Source organism: Sciurus vulgaris, assembly GCF_902686455.1.
Source record: "Sciurus vulgaris genome assembly, chromosome: 13".
NCBI classification, from domain to species: Eukaryota; Metazoa; Chordata; class Mammalia; order Rodentia; family Sciuridae; genus Sciurus; species Sciurus vulgaris.
In genome coordinates this window covers 88,481,685-88,499,198 of record NC_136474.1, presented here as the reverse complement: position 1 = coordinate 88,499,198, position 17,514 = coordinate 88,481,685, and the positions used below count along the sequence as shown (strand labels likewise).

The 17,514-nt window shown below is 39.1% G+C and overlaps 1 protein-coding gene across 2 annotated transcripts in view; it reads right to left on the bottom strand.

The window, feature by feature from the left end:
• Positions 1 to 17,514, bottom strand: part of CDH7 (cadherin 7) — a 116,472-nt gene that overhangs the window by 66,543 nt on the left and 32,415 nt on the right. For both annotated transcript variants that reach the window (XM_079109520.1, XM_079109521.1), the window contains exon 3: positions 608 to 902. In XM_079109520.1, coding sequence (XP_078965646.1) covers positions 608 to 902 — 295 coding nt within the window. The remainder of the gene's footprint in view (positions 1 to 607; positions 903 to 17,514) is intronic.

Genomic DNA, 17,514 nt, shown 5'->3' with positions numbered 1-17,514 from the left:
GGCCTTTGCCACAGCCTTTATTGTTCTTTAATATATCTCCAACTGAGTATCATTTTATCATTAATAGACACTCACTATTCAACTTTCACTTGGAGAAACTAAAATGAGTTAGTGGTGTCATGATGGTTTATGAAGGTAGATAGTTGATCCATGTGTGGCCCTGGAGATAAAGAGCTATAGTCTGATCAGTAAACCAGGTCCTAACACCATAGCAGTGAGAGGTCATCCCAGTACTGTGTTGGCAAGGATATTGCTTTTAACTTGCTAAGCATAATTATAATTGCATTTTTAAAATGAATAAATTCTAAATGGAAAAGAAACTCTAAGCCCTAAAGATTTCTTAAAGACACTGAGATGACTGTGTCACATGAAAAATATGAAATGCAAAAGTGTAAATGGTACTTCCTAATGTTCCATGCAAGTAAAATAATGTATTGAATGATTAATTTCTGGTTACTAGCATGTCTTGAATTTTCCCTTCATTGTACTGGATGATTGCTGTACATATGCTAACGTGTTTTTATTTTCTCTGTACACCTAATGATAACTAAGTTTTAAATACAAACTTCCTAACATCATACAGCAAAACAGCATGTTCTTCACTTACCTACAGGAGACATTTCTGGAACTCCCGCTGTGTAAGGCCCATCCAAGAATTTGGGTTCGTTGTCATTGATATCCTGGATTTTGATGACGAACTCTGATTCGGGCTCCACGGGCTTGTTGGTGAGCCTGTCCAGCGCTTGGGCTCGGAGCGTGTAGTAGGCCTGCTCCTCCCGATCCAGTCTCTTGGTAGCATGAATATCCCCAGTGTTCTCATCAATAATGAAAATGGAACTCGCCCCTTCGCCTGACAAGATGTATTTGATGGAACCATCTCCTTTATCAACATCAGAGTGAAGCTGGTGAAAAATTCATGTGAGATGAGATTAACTTACAAGAGAGTCAGCGATATGGAGATACGTAAAAATAATTCTTATGTCAGGCAGCTGTACATGAAATTTTATTGTTCTTGGAAAGATAAGCTGAACGCTTATTGTGCACAGCAGAAAGGCTATTAGAATGTGTCATCTTGCACTTGAGAGCAAGACAATTTCATTTCTTCCTGTAAACAGTCTCATTTCCAAAGGTATTTTGTATCATTCCCAAATAACTTGTTATAGTGTTATTTTTTATTTGGTCTGTCCTTGCCAGTTTTAGCCATCTTCTTTGAACAGAGCAGACATTCAGTAAGCATGTATAATTGGTTGATTGGATCCCATTCCAAGCAAAGGGATTTTTCTATAGAACACTGGAAAATTCAATTCTAATACATTATTTAATACACTTTTTAGAAAACCCCACATTCTTTGTGGGTCCCTGTCTCCCTTCACCCTGCCCCCCGCCACACTCCTTTCCATGAATAACCAACATGGATGGATGTCCACTCACTAAATCTGTCTCCAAATTCTGTTCTGTATTTTAGAATCTAAAGATAAAAAAATTACACTGTTCTCTAAAGTAGGAATTTTAAATCAATACGTGCATGTGACTTCAACTAAAACCTTTCTTGAAATACCAAGAACTGCATTAGATTTGCATGATTAACCCCAGCACTGGCAGCAGGGGCAGCACCTACTGATTTGCATTTCCTATCTGAAACTGTCCCTGCTGTATGTCGGAACATTATGTTGAACAGAGGAACCTTAGGAAACTCAGAAATAATTACACATTTTCCTGAACTCCGTAACCCGAGAAACACACTACTCAATCTGTCATTTCAACAATCTTTCATCTCCTATAACAGCCATTATCCTGGACTTTTGTTAATATGAATGTAAAAACCTGATTTACCAAATAACAAGGCTTTTCAATGCCCTACAGACTACATTTGCGTATTTCAAAAAATAAGGTGCTAAAAATAAAAAATATGGAAAACCACTTAGGCAAGTGTGGGCACATTTTCTTCCTTCCCTGGTATCCATGGAGGACACAGATTTTGGCACCATGGATTTCTGTGACTTTCCACTGCACTGTAACTGTATTTATATTCTGCTTCGGGTATTTAAATACCTGATTTATTCCATAGTTCTGTGATTTTTAGCCAGAACTACATAATAAAATAATAAGTTTCTGACGAGGGTTATAAACTTTTCATCTAGTGGATCACGGAGCCAGGTAGGATCTACTTAACCTATGTGGTAGGTACATTCTTGAACTGCTGGAATGAACTAATTTCCTTAAGCTTTCTCAGGATTACTATTGTATGTGTATCTTCCTCTAATTTAAGAAGGAAAAACTATGAGAATTATTATGGATTGGGTCACTGAGAACTTAACTAGGTGTCAGTCCCTGTTCTTAATGTTCTATGAATAGGACAACATGACCCTTGGGAAAGGAGAGGGGCAGGAAATACTGTTGTGGTCTGCATGTGAAATGTTCCCCCAAAGCTTATGCATGAAACAATGCACGGTTTTGAGGAGAAATAATTGGTTTATGAGGGTCTTAACTGAATCAGTGAATTAATCCCCAACAGGATTAACTGAGTGGTAACTGAAGGAAGGCGGGGTATGGCTGAGGAGGTGGGTCATTAGGGGCCTGCCTTTGGTGTATATATTTTGTATCTGGCCAGTGGAGTCTCTCTCTGCTTTCTGCTCATCCTGTGAGCTGCTTCCCTCCACCACACTCTTCTGCCATGATATTCTGCCTCAATTCAAGCCCCACGGAATGGAGCCAGCTGTCTATGGACAGAGAACTCTGAGCCTGTGATCCCTCAAATAAACTTTTTCTCCTCTACAGTTGTTCTGGTCAGATCCTTTAGTCGCAGCAGTGGAAAAGCTGACTAAATCAAATACCATGTCCCTGACATGCTCTCCTGTTCCTTCCCCAAAATTCTAGTCAAGTCAAGGGGACAGTGAATGTGGACCCAGAATGGAATGTCCCCTTAGTATCATCTAAGGGAGAACTGGCTCCTCACATGCACACTGGGAATGGAGAGGCAGATGTCATCTGTGAGAAGTGAAGTTCTCCTTGGCATGCTGGTCACAAAACTCACCATGCCATCAATGCTTAGGCCATAAAACACCTCCCTCCATAATAGTGACGGGAGGTAGAGCACCACCCATTGAGCTGCTGGTCACAGGTGACCATAGCTAGTGGCCTGTTAGTAGATGTCAATAAACCCTGTGTCCCCCATGCCATCTCAGGGTACTTTCTTCAGTCTCTCAGCAACATAACCCACTGCCCAAGAGCAGCTAGGCTGTAGACAGGAGAGCATTTCATTTAATATTCAAAAGTGCCCTTAATAATCCTACTAACAGATTAAGAAACTGAGGTCGAGAAAAGCTAAGGATGTTGCCTGAGCTCACCAAGCCAGCTCTCTGCCAGCACCATGATTGTGACAACTAGCAGGCTCATACAAGGTCCAAGTCGTCACTCCCTACAAAGAGCTCCTGAGGGGCAGGCAGCTGTGTGTGAAGGACCTCAAGAACGACGCAAGGAGGACCTTGAGCCAGGGGCCTGCAGCCAGCTCCCACCTGGTCACTCTCCACCGTACAGAAGCTCAACACTTTGGAATGGTTTCTATCAACACACTTTCTGACTTGCCAGAGGAGTCGTTTCTTGCCACTGCGTAGCAATAGTAAAGTCAACTGGTTTCAACAACACAAAGCAACATGACTGAGTCCTCAGGCAAGTGCAGAAGGTAGACAAAAATAAATGATTCTTAAGTTGATATGAACATGTCCCACAGCTCAGGCCCCAACACCATTTCTCCAAGCCTGCCCTCATCTGTGCCCTGCAACACCGGTGACCCTTCAGTGGCTACTGATAATCTCAGGGAAACATCCAGATGACGATAGAAATATCAGTAGTACGTGGAATTTCTCACCAAGTTTTTCTATACCTGTGTCACATTCGGGAATCTCAATTACAGAACCAGTCCTTGGGATTCATTAAATAATTTCCACCAACTGATTGCTATCTTTGTAACATGGTAATATACCACCCTTGTGGTTTTCCAGATATGGGAGACAAAAAAATCTCTTTTCAATATAAAGCACACCTTAGTCCTGTCTGTGATCGTCACTCTGGATTCTCATGTGACATTTTTTGATGATGGGTATTGGTTGATTTCCTTTATCGACAGTAGAAGACTTTAAAGGTAGAAGCTTCACGCTGCTCGTTGCTCCAGTCATTCAAGGCTCACGTTCCTTTTCTGTTACTTACCCTGCTCTAACACATACACAGACACACACACAGACACACACACACACACACACACACACACACACACGCACACACACACACTCTTCTAGGTGCTCTGAACTCTACCTCCTCCCCATCACTGACATTTTTTTTTCCCAGCTGGGTCAATCACTAGGCTAGTACTCACTGCCAAAATTCACAAGCAGAAAATTGCTTGGAATCTAAACTCTGAGTCCTTGCAAGATGAGCACAAGGATCTATGGTTACAAGTGATGACCAACTTTGGAATGTTAAAATGGATACATCGTTACCTGATGTGCTCAGCCAGTGAATTTGTGGGAAGTAAGCATCAGACTACTCTTAATATGTGGAATAAAATTCATGCCGTTAGTGAAAAGCTGTTCTTCCCCCTGCTGAGGAATGTTCAGCAAAGAAGGAAAGTGCTGCTGCAACTTAGAAACAGCGAAGAGAATCTAAAGTTGACTCAGGTGTCTCCACAGGTGCGCAGGTGTGTGCGCACACACGCAAACAACATACCTTTGTCAGTACCAGCTATTACAAACAAAACTGAAAAGTATTACTGCACATGGTAAAAACATATGGCCAGGAAAAACAAAAAAAACTATATGTAAATGAACAAGTAAACAAATGAAAAGCACAACACAAAACAAACATTTAAACTCTATTTGAGGCAGACTAAGACCCACAATATTATGTCTTTTTCAATTGCAGAGCAGTCTTGTAAATGTCATCTTGACTTAATCTACAAAATAACCAATAAAACAAACAAACCAAAAAAACCTCAATTCATTCATCATCAGATAAACCCACCTTTCTTAAATTCTTTTAAAAGTATTTTTGTGACTCCAAAGTAAATATTTAGAATATAATAACTTTTTTTTTCCCCTAATGAAGCAACAATTGAGGACCACAGAACCCCTCAGTTGAGTCGATCTCATGATCAGGCCAAAGAGAAGCAGAGGGGGAGACAGAACTGGGGTCTGGATCCAACAGGTCCTTGTTAGCACTGCGAATAGTGACAGGCAGCAATATCAGACTGGGTTGGACTCTCACAGTCTATACAGGGAGGAATACAGAGGAACTTTTATAGGTGTCTTCGAATGTCTTTCTTAATAATCCACAGTGGTTATATCACCTTTCACTTGACACAGAACTCCTCCCCATTTTCTCCACAATATCTGGTCCCTTATTCTTCTATCTGAGGTAAGGTCCTAGTTTAACACCTTAAAACCTTGCACTTGGTCTAGTAGAGAAGTTATCAATGATCCTCTACTTGTAATAACTCACATTGTCTAGGCTGTCATAATACTTGTAAGAAAATATTTTCCGTAAATATAACAATATTGCATCATGCCCCTCATCAAATATACGTTTTTGAATATCAACAGTATCTTCACTGATGAGTAACAAAAACATGATAATGAGGTCTGACCACACCTCACAGTTGCTCCTGTGGCTGGCTTGGGAGGACTTCAGTGGTGGACCAGAACATGGGCTGACTCAGGGGCTGCCCGGTGATCCTGCCAACTGTGGCTTCTTGTTCGGGTAGCATCTGTTGCTGTGTTTAGAAACATTTTAGAACTTGTGGGAAGCTAATCTTTGCTGAGAAACCAGTTCTTTGGGGGTGATTACAAAGTGAACGGACTATTTATCTAACTGCCTCTTGATCTTCATTCTTTTGTAATTTGAGCACACTCATTAAATATGCTTAACTGCTCCCCATGGTCGATGGGTTTAACCCAAAGTTCTAAGCTTCGGACCCAATCTGCTGGACACCACCTCGCTAGCCCGGCTTCTCCACCACACCTCACAGTGCATTCTCTGCCCCGAGCCTGTTGGACCAGTCCCCAGGCCTGGGCACATCAACCATGCACATCCTTTTCAACACGTCCCTCCTTGTCTGGCCCACCAGCTGATATCCAATTCAGCCAAATGCAAGTTCCTTCTCACTGAAGTTTTACAATCCCATCTTTTTATAGCATCTTGTTTGAATTTCTATGACAGAATTCATTTAATTATGCTTCATATTGCAAGTCTTTCTTTAGTTGTTTTCATAGCAAATTCCTTCCATAATTTATAAACTCCTTAAGAATTATCCTCTTTATCATCATATTCCACCTTCTCTATAAACAGTTTGCTGATATTAAATTTGGTAAGTCTATAATCCACTTTGTAAAATGGTAATTGTTATTTCAATTTCCAACATTCGGTGTTTTAATAACACTAGGTAAAACAAACCAAAAAAAAAAAAAAACAAATAAATAAAATCAAAACATCCTGTATCTCTGAATTACTCCCTTTAATCTTCTAAATGGCCTCCGTGGAGCTCAGATACCCAGCGTTGTATGCTCACAAGCTCACACTCACACTTGCATGCTGCGTTTTACTTTCACATTTACAAGTTTGCATTCCCCAGGAGATGGACCCTCATAGAGAAAGACTTGCTTTCTCATTCTTCCGTTTGTTCAGCTCTTATATATTATATACTTATATATATGTACATATATATATATAGTACACATGCACACACACACACACACACACACACACATATATATAGTACACACACACATGCACACACACACATATATATAGTACACACACACATGCACACGCACACACACAAAGACATTAAAAGACCTGGGCATGTCTTTGGATGCCAGACTCTCCACAACCTTCACCACTTGTTTACCTAACATTTATTTTATAATTTCAGATTGTAAAACCAAGTGCTGCCCTGCTGTTCTCATTATTTTCTGACATCTCTTTAATCAAATATAGGCTGATATAAATGACCTGGCCTCACACTTAGTCCATTTGCTTAAAGAAATATCTGAAAATGGGAAATATTCCTCAGTTTATCAGACTGAGGTAAAATATCAATTCAATACATTAAGACGGGATCTAGCTAAATTGTCCAGGTAGGCCTCAAACCTGCAAAGGCTAGCCTCAATTTGCCATACTCCTGCTTTAGGCTCCTGAGAAACTGTGGTTACATGAGTGCACTAATGTTTCTGCCATTTATTTGAGTCTTTACTCTTAGCCTCCTTCTCTGCAAAAAAAAAAAAAAAAAAGGGGGTAAGTAATGTAACCTTGAACATCACTGAGCAATTTTGACTACTACTTCAGATAAAAGGGCAGAACATGATTCATAAAAATAAATTACTGTAATATCAAAATCGTGTTTTTAAAATATTTTTGCCTTTGAAAAACATACTAAATTTTCATGTCACAAAGAGCAAGCCTGGTGTTAAGATGAAGGTATTGGAAAAGGATCATACTTGTAAAAATTTTGACACTAGTAAGACTAACTTAGATTGTAGTAGTGACCTGTGGATGACAAGCATGGCAATAATTAGTTTTGCATTCATTTTGTATTTATAATGAGCACTGGAATAAGAAAAATACATGTTATATAAATAAAATCTGTACTCTGGTGAATTAGTGGACAAAAATTGAGTAATAATAGCCGAACAAAAATTAGTCCACTGAGCAATAATTTGATTGGTCTGAGAAAGATTTATATTAAACATTTCAGTCAAGGCATCTAAATTCAAAGTTCTGCCATTGATTCGCCAATTATAGGTTACTTATTCTTAAAGTTTAAAAGTGTATTCCACATTGTTAGAATCCATTCAACTTAATTTTATCAAACTTTTCCAGGTTTATCATCATAAACAAAGAAGGTGGATTTATAGAGTACTTGGCAGAAATAAAACTGCTTAAATACACACATTACATACCACTATGCCTTTAATAAATATTTTTCACATGCCACTGGATACCTTGTAATTATCAAGCTGCTGAAGAAATAATGCAGATGAAAACAAGTGTATGAGGCATTTGTTTCCGGATGAAGTGTTCCTAATTTATACTCATTGTTGTGGTCCAGGATCATGGAATACCATTTACTTGTGAAGCATCTTTGATGAAGATGTATGGTTTCAGAAGTTTAGACATTAATTATTATAGAGTGTAATAAAGAAAACAGGATGATTGAGGAAATGCATAGGTAATTCAAAATTGCCAAGAAAATCTCTTTTCCCCACCCTCCATTTTTAACCAAAGATAATTAAAAAGAACAACTGTGGAAATTGTTCTCATTCTCCCAAATGTTCACAGTAATTCAGCTATGTTCAAACTGGGGTAGCCATCATTCACCTAGCAGAATGGTACAAGTTCAAGGTCACTACAAAGGGGCAGCAGGCATAACTTGACGCTCCCCTCTGTTCCTCACTCTGCTGCCTTGATCATTCTCAAATCCCAATTTATCCGCCTGTTATAGATCCATATCTGTAAATGTACACTTGAGCTTGAATGCTGAAGTGAGGATAAATGAAATAATGCCTTTGGAAGTACTTTTGTGAAATGAAACTTTCTATCCATATTTATAAGCTTACACATAGTGGTACAATAGATTTATCTGGATTCCTTGTAGAAAACGATCTTGCTTTTGTCTGAAAAGGTTGTACATCTGTGCCTCTGGCAAGCTTGCTCAGGGCGGCACATTCAGAGTTACAGCTTCTTCATCAGGGACCAAGAGAGAGAAACTCAGAAAAGCATCCACCTCCCTGAAGGAAACTCCATAGCACTGATCTCACCCGATCTCTGGCAGCTGCGTGCAGGCCATATCTAGCTTCTCCACGGGCCTCGAAAGTCTGCCTGGAGTCAAATCCCAAGGGACAAAATGGAGCCTGGGCCTCCCAGTCAGGCCACATGATTGGAAAACTCCACCTTTCTACTTCAGAACTCAGGGGCAGCACCTGACCTTAGTGATAAACTTGAAGAAATGCACCCAAAGCAAGTCCCTGGTAAAACTAAGCCCCCTCCGCTCTGCTGGAGAATAACTATCAATTTTGTCTTTGAAAATGGGGCAGGTGGAGCAGAAAACCATCACCACTGAAGGTGCTGTGTGAGGACAGCATCGTTTGCCCAAGTCCAGGTGTGCAGAGGCTGAAGGGAGCAGCTTAGCAACATCTATGGTGATTTCCAAGAACTCAAGGTCTGCCCCAAACTAATAATGACAATCACAGCAATTAGTTTTTTTATTTTAACAATTCATTTTCATTGCACTTTATATTATTAGGAGGTCACGATGAAGTGTCTTCCCTGTTCTCAAAAAAAAAAGAAAAGAAATGTAAGCATGCAAAAATAAAAATCTGTCAACAACAACATATTTGACCCTTTCTCAAAGATCAGTGAGCAGCATTGGGTCACTGTATAAAACCCTATCTGAAAATTAATTTGAAGGCTTCTAGACAATAATCTTCTAACATTCTTTCCCTGTCCTAGTATCAGAAAAGTCTAGAAGACACTTGCCACAGGAGACAGAGGGCAGTCTGCAGAGGGCACCTGCATAAAGGTCTCCTACCTGGCACTGTGGAGAAGACAGGCATTCACATATGGCAGAGGGCAATGGAACAATGTGCTTGCAATGTATTTCCTGTCTTTTACATTGCATTTCTGTGTGCATTAGAAAATAGAAATGCTAATAGTTAATTCAATGGAAACATAATTTTGGAGTCTGCATTTCAGGAAGAAAACTTTAACACTTATATTATCTAAAGAGAGAGAGAGAATTCTCTGAAGTATCTTTCATTTCTACCATAAAGGTAAAACTGGTCCAATCTGACCTAATTGATGACAGCATGTGAACAAAGGGTCTGAAGAACTTTCTCAACTCCATAGCTCCCCAGAAGATCAGCAACATCTTCCACTGCCTGATCAGCTCCCTCAACCACATGCTCCTACCTCCCCGCCTTCTCCCTCTCAAGTACTTTTTTCCCGAATGCACTGCAATAAATCCTGAGAGGCAAATCCCTGCCTCAGAGTCAGTTTCCTGTGGAACCTGACCAGCAACATGCACACAGTGACCGATGAGTGCAGAGCTTCTCTGTGCACACCTGTGCTCATGCATACCAAGCCCTTTCTCAGAAAATGGTGACCTAAGGCAACATTTATATAATTTGGCTAGAGGTGTGTGGATCAGAGCAGCAGGGGCTTAATAGGCACCGCAGGGTGGCAAAACTCATAAGAGTCACTACCCCAGGCAGAGTGCTGATATGCTTTTCAGTAGACAGACACCTGATGTACTGCAATGTTACACGTGCTCCCAAATGTTTTATTGTATAGAAACTTCACTCTGTAAAAGAACCCATCTCAAGAGTGGGGATGTTTCTCTGTGGTGTTTTTCATTCAGAAAGAGAAACAAGCAAAATTGCCTTAGCACAGTGAACCCAGGGATCCACCTGCAAGACTTGCCCCTCAGGTCTGCACCCCTAGGCTGAGCATCTTATGTTCATTCAAGTTGTATGATGCTCAGATTCCACCGCAGAATAATCTACTTTGAATACTTTAAATATAAGTTTCCTGGGTCAAACTATTACATACTCAAGATAAGAACTTCTGGCCTAAAAGAAAATAAAATACAGGATGCCCAAGGAGATGTTCCTCCACTGTACTGGTAAGATCATTTTGAAAGACAGAGCAGTAGGTTTATTAAATAGATACAAAAAGAGAGAAAATGAGCATGTCTTCAAATTTCTGGCAACAATCTGCTGAGAAGGTACGAATGTTTAAAAGCATAATTCAGGAAAATCTCTGGCATAATTTCATTGAACATCAAATCTTCCTAAATGAAAAGTAAACCTGGTTCACATGCCAGGGACTCTCAGTAGGATACTTAATTGTCTCATCTAAAAGATGGCAGGGGTAGTAAGACTATACTCCAGCTTAGGGGACCTAGGAAGACCTGAGAGATGTTTTTCCTCTAAGCAAAATATAATATAGGAATAAATGTCAACAGTCTCTCCTGAGCCCTTTTAGCCCCCAATTTCTGCAACCAACTGATCTCAATTTCCTGCCTTTTTGCACATTAACAATTATGATAGTGGTTTTCAATTCCCTAAGGACATAATTTTCCATAAACCAATGTAATAAATGTATTAAAGCAACAGGGAGAAAAGAGAATGGGTTAGAGTGGACAGGTAACAACCACCATAGAACGAAGTCGACAATTAGGTCAACGTAAGTGTGGAATATCATCAAAAAATTGTTATCACAGATTCTGGAAAGATATAATTGGGTTTCCTGGGATAAGCTGGCTATGGTTTTTCTGCCTTTGTATACAGGTTTTTGGACAGTAACAGGAGAATTCCACGAGTACCCACTAGAGAAGTGCTGCATCATAGTACAGAGGAACAAGTTGAGAGAGAATGAATAACATCGTTGTTGATTAAGACTGAGTTTTGCAAAATTGGATTAGCCTTATCAACTGGTGAAGTTCTGTCAGATTCTGAAAATGTAATTGATTATTTTCTTAACAGCCACATTTATTTCATTGTAAAGCCCACAACCCTTCTTTCCAAATGAGTATCAAACATTAGAGCTCAGTTCTCCTTTCCATTAATCCACAATACTGGGATTCGAGTGAGTAAAACCAACATGATCCCAGTCACTTAGGAGACAGAATAATCTTGAAAGCATTATGTCTGTATTATGTAATATGATGTTGCACAATAGCCAAGTGACTGGGGTCTAGTGTCCCACCCTCTCCAGTGATGGACAGCCCAAGGCTGTCACCTATAAACACAGGTGAACTGCAATCATCCACCCAGTCCATAAATACATGCTCAGCTCCTCACACCTACTGTGGATTCCTGGTACTGCACAGGACACAGGTCCATGGGTGGGGTGCTAAGTTCTAGTTTGTGATATTAATTCAGTTTTATTAAAATAATTTCTAAAATTATAATACAGGATTTGAATAGTCATGACAGCTTGGGAAAATCATAAGTGTCTTAAATGTGTTTAGAATATTCTATCCTCAGGAAATCCCAACGATGCATTTTATAAGATTCCTTTCTTGATCTCAAAATGTTGGCTTCGTAATGACTTGGGAAAGAAAGGCATTTATTTTTGGGCCCTTGGAAATGAGGATCTGTGTTTGCAATTTGGTTAACATAATTCAACAGAAGAAATTAGCTTTTGATTTAAAAATCTAGGTCAAGAACAAAATATCTTTAAAGGGCATGTCAATATAATATGTTACCTAAACACACAAGAGTCAGGACAAGTACACCTACTGAAAAGGCCGTAATATGAAAGGTACTTATTTATAATTTAGTTCATATCTTACACACAAATATAATTAGCCCCACTTACAAAAGTACACACTAAGAAAACCCATATTCTTTTTCTGTCTCTGAGGTAACATACATTGTCTCTGTACTTCATCCTATCACATCATGGATACCTGGTTTGGATATATTATTCTACTTCAACTTGAACTACCCCAGACTTTGCAGTAGTGCAGCTTTGATAATGACTTCCTGATAGAGTCCTGCTATGGGGGGGTATTAAAACTTTCCTGGATGAATGAGATGGGACAGGTGCTTCTACTCCTATTATAAATTTTATTTCCATGAACTAAAAACATTTGTTGTCGACAAAAAGGTGTCAACTGATTCACCCTTCTTTTACATAGCTTATGATTAAAAGAAAACTACTGCTTATTGGGTATGTGTTATTATATGCCACGTATATGATTTAGTAATCTTTATAGCTGTCTAATCCTGGACACAATACTCTATGAAATGGGACCATTTTAACAACAATAAAATCATAACAGAAAATTTCCCTGCCTACTTGATCAAGTCTGAATTGAAATATCATCCCTACTGATAAAACATAATGGAGTTCTTCTATTCCTTTCTGTAACCGGATATTCTTTTCTGTATATTGACAATGTTTATCTAACATTCATATCGCTTTTATGTGACTAGTTAATAGTAACACCTAATAATTATGGATTATAATTACATGTCAGACACTGTGATGAAGAGGCCTTTTATTCTTCTAATCAACTTCTGAGGTAGCCATTACAGTCTTTATATTGTACATGGGAAAATTATGATTGATGAGGATTTGTGCATTTGCCCAAGGTCACTTAATAACTTCCCAGACCTGAATCTAGGTCTTGTCAATATGTCTGTATTCTTTACCGTATTAACCCAGGTGCTCCCATTTCCTGTCCCACCATAACTTCTAAGAGATGTCCTGGAAGATCCTGCGTTCTTGCTCTTCCATATGAAAATACCTAACAATTAATAAGGCAAAATATGAATTGAGAGTCACTGAATTTTCAGGGTTTTGTTTCTTTGACTTCTGCTCCAATCAGTAGCCAATTCTCAGCGTTCCACAGTCCACCAACTCCATGCCTCTTTGTCTCCACTTCACCTATCACTGTCCTGAATCAAAGTTTCTTTATTTCTGACTTAGATCAGCGGCATAGCGATGTGTACCTCACAAGAAACTTGAAGTTCTTTAACATGTAATATCTCTAACACACAGTATTACAAGATTTTCATTCACTTCTTGCACAACCACAAAAATTTTATCCCTTTCCAGCTCTAAATTATGGACGACTTTCTGCTATCTTTTATATTGGACAGTGACTTGGTATTTAATGCACTCAATGGGATGAGCTCATTGGCTGTGATGTGCACCATATTATTATGTACTACAGTGAAAGAAAGAACACAGCCCTGTGTAGTATAATTTGATGATATCATTTATTCCAACAGCTATCTTGCTTGCTTAGGGTAAAATGTGATAAAAGATGCAATGCTTAATTGGTAAAACATGCTACTTTTTGGTTCTTATCTCCTATTTCTACCCTAGTTCTCCCATAGTCCCTCATTTGTCCCAAGAATTCAACAGGCTTTGTGAAGTGACCACAATAAGGCCCAGGGCTTCCCTACAATCACACCTATCAGATTCTTTACCATGATTACTCATGCTTTGTATTTATATAAAATAAAAATCAAGAAGAAAGGAAATAAAAAGTGTAAGGAATGAATGGAGCAAGAAATGCAACATGTTGCTCAAAGAAACAAGACAACTGTTTCAGTAAATGCTAACATTTTGTTTAGCACTGTGATTGCATGTGTTTTCTTCAGAACATCGTTTCAGATTGTGTTATTCTTATTTTCTTTACAAAATCATATCTCTGTTGCAATCATATGGAGGCATAGCTACTTTGGTGATAAGTATAATGTGATGAGATGTCGTAAGCCATTTATCATTACCACTATTAACAAAAAAAACCTTACCTAATTACAGCCTGAGCTGCAAAACTGTAGTTTACAGGCTTTTAGTGCAGCAAGAAATATTTCTGTTTGTAATGAAATGTAAGTAAGTGTATTCCTTTATATTCCTTATAAGTCTATTTCTGTAGAAGAATCATGAACTTTGTGCAAGGGAGAGTGAGACACCCACACGTGTCACACGAATGCTCAGCTCATAGAAGATGATTGCTAAATTCTTCAGCACAAATAAAGGGAAAAGAGAGAGAGAGAGAGAGAGAGAGAGAGAGAGAGAGAGAGAGAGAGAGAGAGAGAGAGAGCAGGAACTGAGTGCTCCGTGGAGGAAGGGTAAAGGAAAAACAAGTTGTATGTCTTCAAGGTAGGGTATCAGAGGTGGGGTAGCCAAGGACAAAATGAGGTTTTGGTAAGGGAAAGGATGTATTGCACTCCAGGCCTCCTTCCTTATATTAAATAATAATTTGTAAAGCATTACAAAATGCTTGATGTGAGTGGATTTTCTTATGGAAATCCAGGGGGTGAGTTGTGATGCAGGGGGAACAGTTTTCAAAGTTTAATATCTAAATGGAGTATAAACAAATTAGCATACTAGGAAGGATAAACTATTCAGTCAAATGTCATTTAATTAAAAGGCAGAGTAACAATTTAAAACAAAACCCAAAGAGAAAGAGATGAAGGATTTAGGAGGATTGGAGAAAATAACCATGAGAGTGGAAGGGATCTGAACTATCTGTGTTGATTCTCCAAACATTCTGTCATTTATGAATGCATTATAAAACTAGAGATGTTATCTATTGAGCAGAGTCCCAGAACAAACATTAAACTACCAGATAGATCCTGTCATGTAATATAGCTCTTAAGAATTCTTAAGACATTTTTGATGTCTGTGACAAACGGAAAGCAATTATTGACATACCCCTGCTGGGCTGCAGTGTTACTGGGTGATTCAAGTAGTGAGAGGCACAGGATGTTTGTCACCAAACTAAACAGAGGGTGGCCCAGTGGGTGGAGAATGTGGTCTGGAACAGGGGTGCTCGGGGCCAAGGCATGGCACCCCTGCTAGTTATCGAGGCATAGCTGTCTCTCAGCTTACTTTTTCATATGTAGAGGCAAACTAGTGATGATAACAGTCCCCTCAACCTCTAAGAGTAAGAGAGGCATGAGAAGCTGCAAGAGAACATGGCTGACAAAACACGTAAAAGTCAATAAAAGGTGGTTTTCATAATGTTGGTTCTATTAAATGAAGAACATCATATAAAAAGACATGTTTCTAGATCAAACTATTTTACTAATTTGTACATATGCAAAGATATGGTGGTTTATATGTGTAACATTGAACATATATATACCACACACACACAAATACGGATATACCTATATATACAGACACATATAGAAAAACCCACACATACGCACTTAACTGTTTCATGTTTCAAATACGTAGTAGCAGAGTCATTCTTAATATTCAAATTAGATCCTTCCTAAAATGAGACCATTAATTAAATTAAACATGTTTGAAGTTTTTGAAAGTCCTTTAGTCAAATAGATTTTCTTATGTCCGTATGTCTAAATAATGTACTATTACATGTACAAGGACTGACAGTCCACACTCCACACCTCATTTGTGCCTTTCAACTCATCGATGCCCGTTCAGAAACAGCCCACAGCAACAATTTTCCTACAGACTCCTAGGACTATTTAATGCAAGATTCTAAAACAGCATCTGTGACTGCTTGAGTGGACAGAAAAAGAGACTGAAGAAGATGGAGAAAACATACAAATCAGTGTATGGCAGAGACCTTGCTCTTATTCTTCACTCCCAAGCCTAAGAAGCCAGTTCTTCATGGAGAGGCACTAAATATCACATGTTCACCACCAACCAGGTTCAATGACTTGTTTTCCCACCTACCTTCCATTTCTTTGTGAATATCCCTCAGGAAACTTCAAATTCGACAAGGCCAAATTGCAAATCAAATGATGTCTCCTGCCTGGAGCCACAAACATTGGCTTTCTCATCTACTGTGTGGAGGGTACCTTGGATGACCCTGTAGTCACAACAAAGAATAAGAGACAACCTCCTTCCCCCTCCACGATCTCTCCCAACATACTTGAATCCACATTTAGCTGTTAAACATCTCACTACTCCACTTTTCAAATTATTTAAATTCATCTCATCTTTTCATCCTCATCCATTACCACATTCCAATCTCCAGGGTCTTTTCCCTGCAGAATTGGTTTCCGGCCTCTACTCACGTCCCCTCAATGTAACAGTTTCTCAACAGGCAAGCGAAAGTCAACAGAACATACCTTGGCACGCATACTGAACACTCATGACTGGGCAGGCCTTGCCTCATGGCTGCTTCATGGAAAGGCTTGAATATTACATCTTCACCACCAACCATGGCTGTTTCTGCTTTTGTAAATTCTTTGTCACCTGAATCTTTACATACCTCTAAACAAATTATACTTCTATGTCTCCCTGGCTTAACGTGAGCTACTCCCTTGGGACATGAATATCCCTTCCTCGTGTCCCATGTATTGAGTGGCCACTTTTTCAACCTTCAAGGCTCAATGAAATACTACCTCCTCTTTACGGTCTCGCCTGTGGTCGCCAGACCCTGGGTGCTCCTTCCTTAATCTCACACTGTGCTTTTATAAAATTCACTGTCAGGCAATATGGAGATTATCCATTTTTTCTCCTTGTTTTGGAAAAATAACAACATCTTTTTGCACATGGTATTTATAAGTATTTGGTCAATGAGTAATGTTTTGAAAAATATTTATTATATAAGTAAAAATAAGCTAAATGGTTTTGACACCAAAATGAAAGTACAAATAACTTGAACAGGAGGAGAATTCATGGATCAGCTATGCCTTTCATTCAGCTGCAGAGTCAGGCATCAGAGGCCTCAATTTCTGGGTAGAAAATGGCTCCAATTACAGGGGAGATATGGATTTTTATAGGTCACATAATGGGGTGTATTAGTCCTTGAAGTCTTTAACAGAACTTGGGCAAAATGTTGCAAACATCTGCAGCTTGTTATTACAGGGCACAGTTTTTACTGAATACATCAGTCTAACTGCTCTAATTAGACAGTGTTTTTACAGGGCAGGGATGGAGGGTTCAGGGTTCTGAGTCCAGTGCTCATCTGACCTCCTGGGGTCATTATATTGACACAGGGACAAGACTGATATGCAGTTTCAC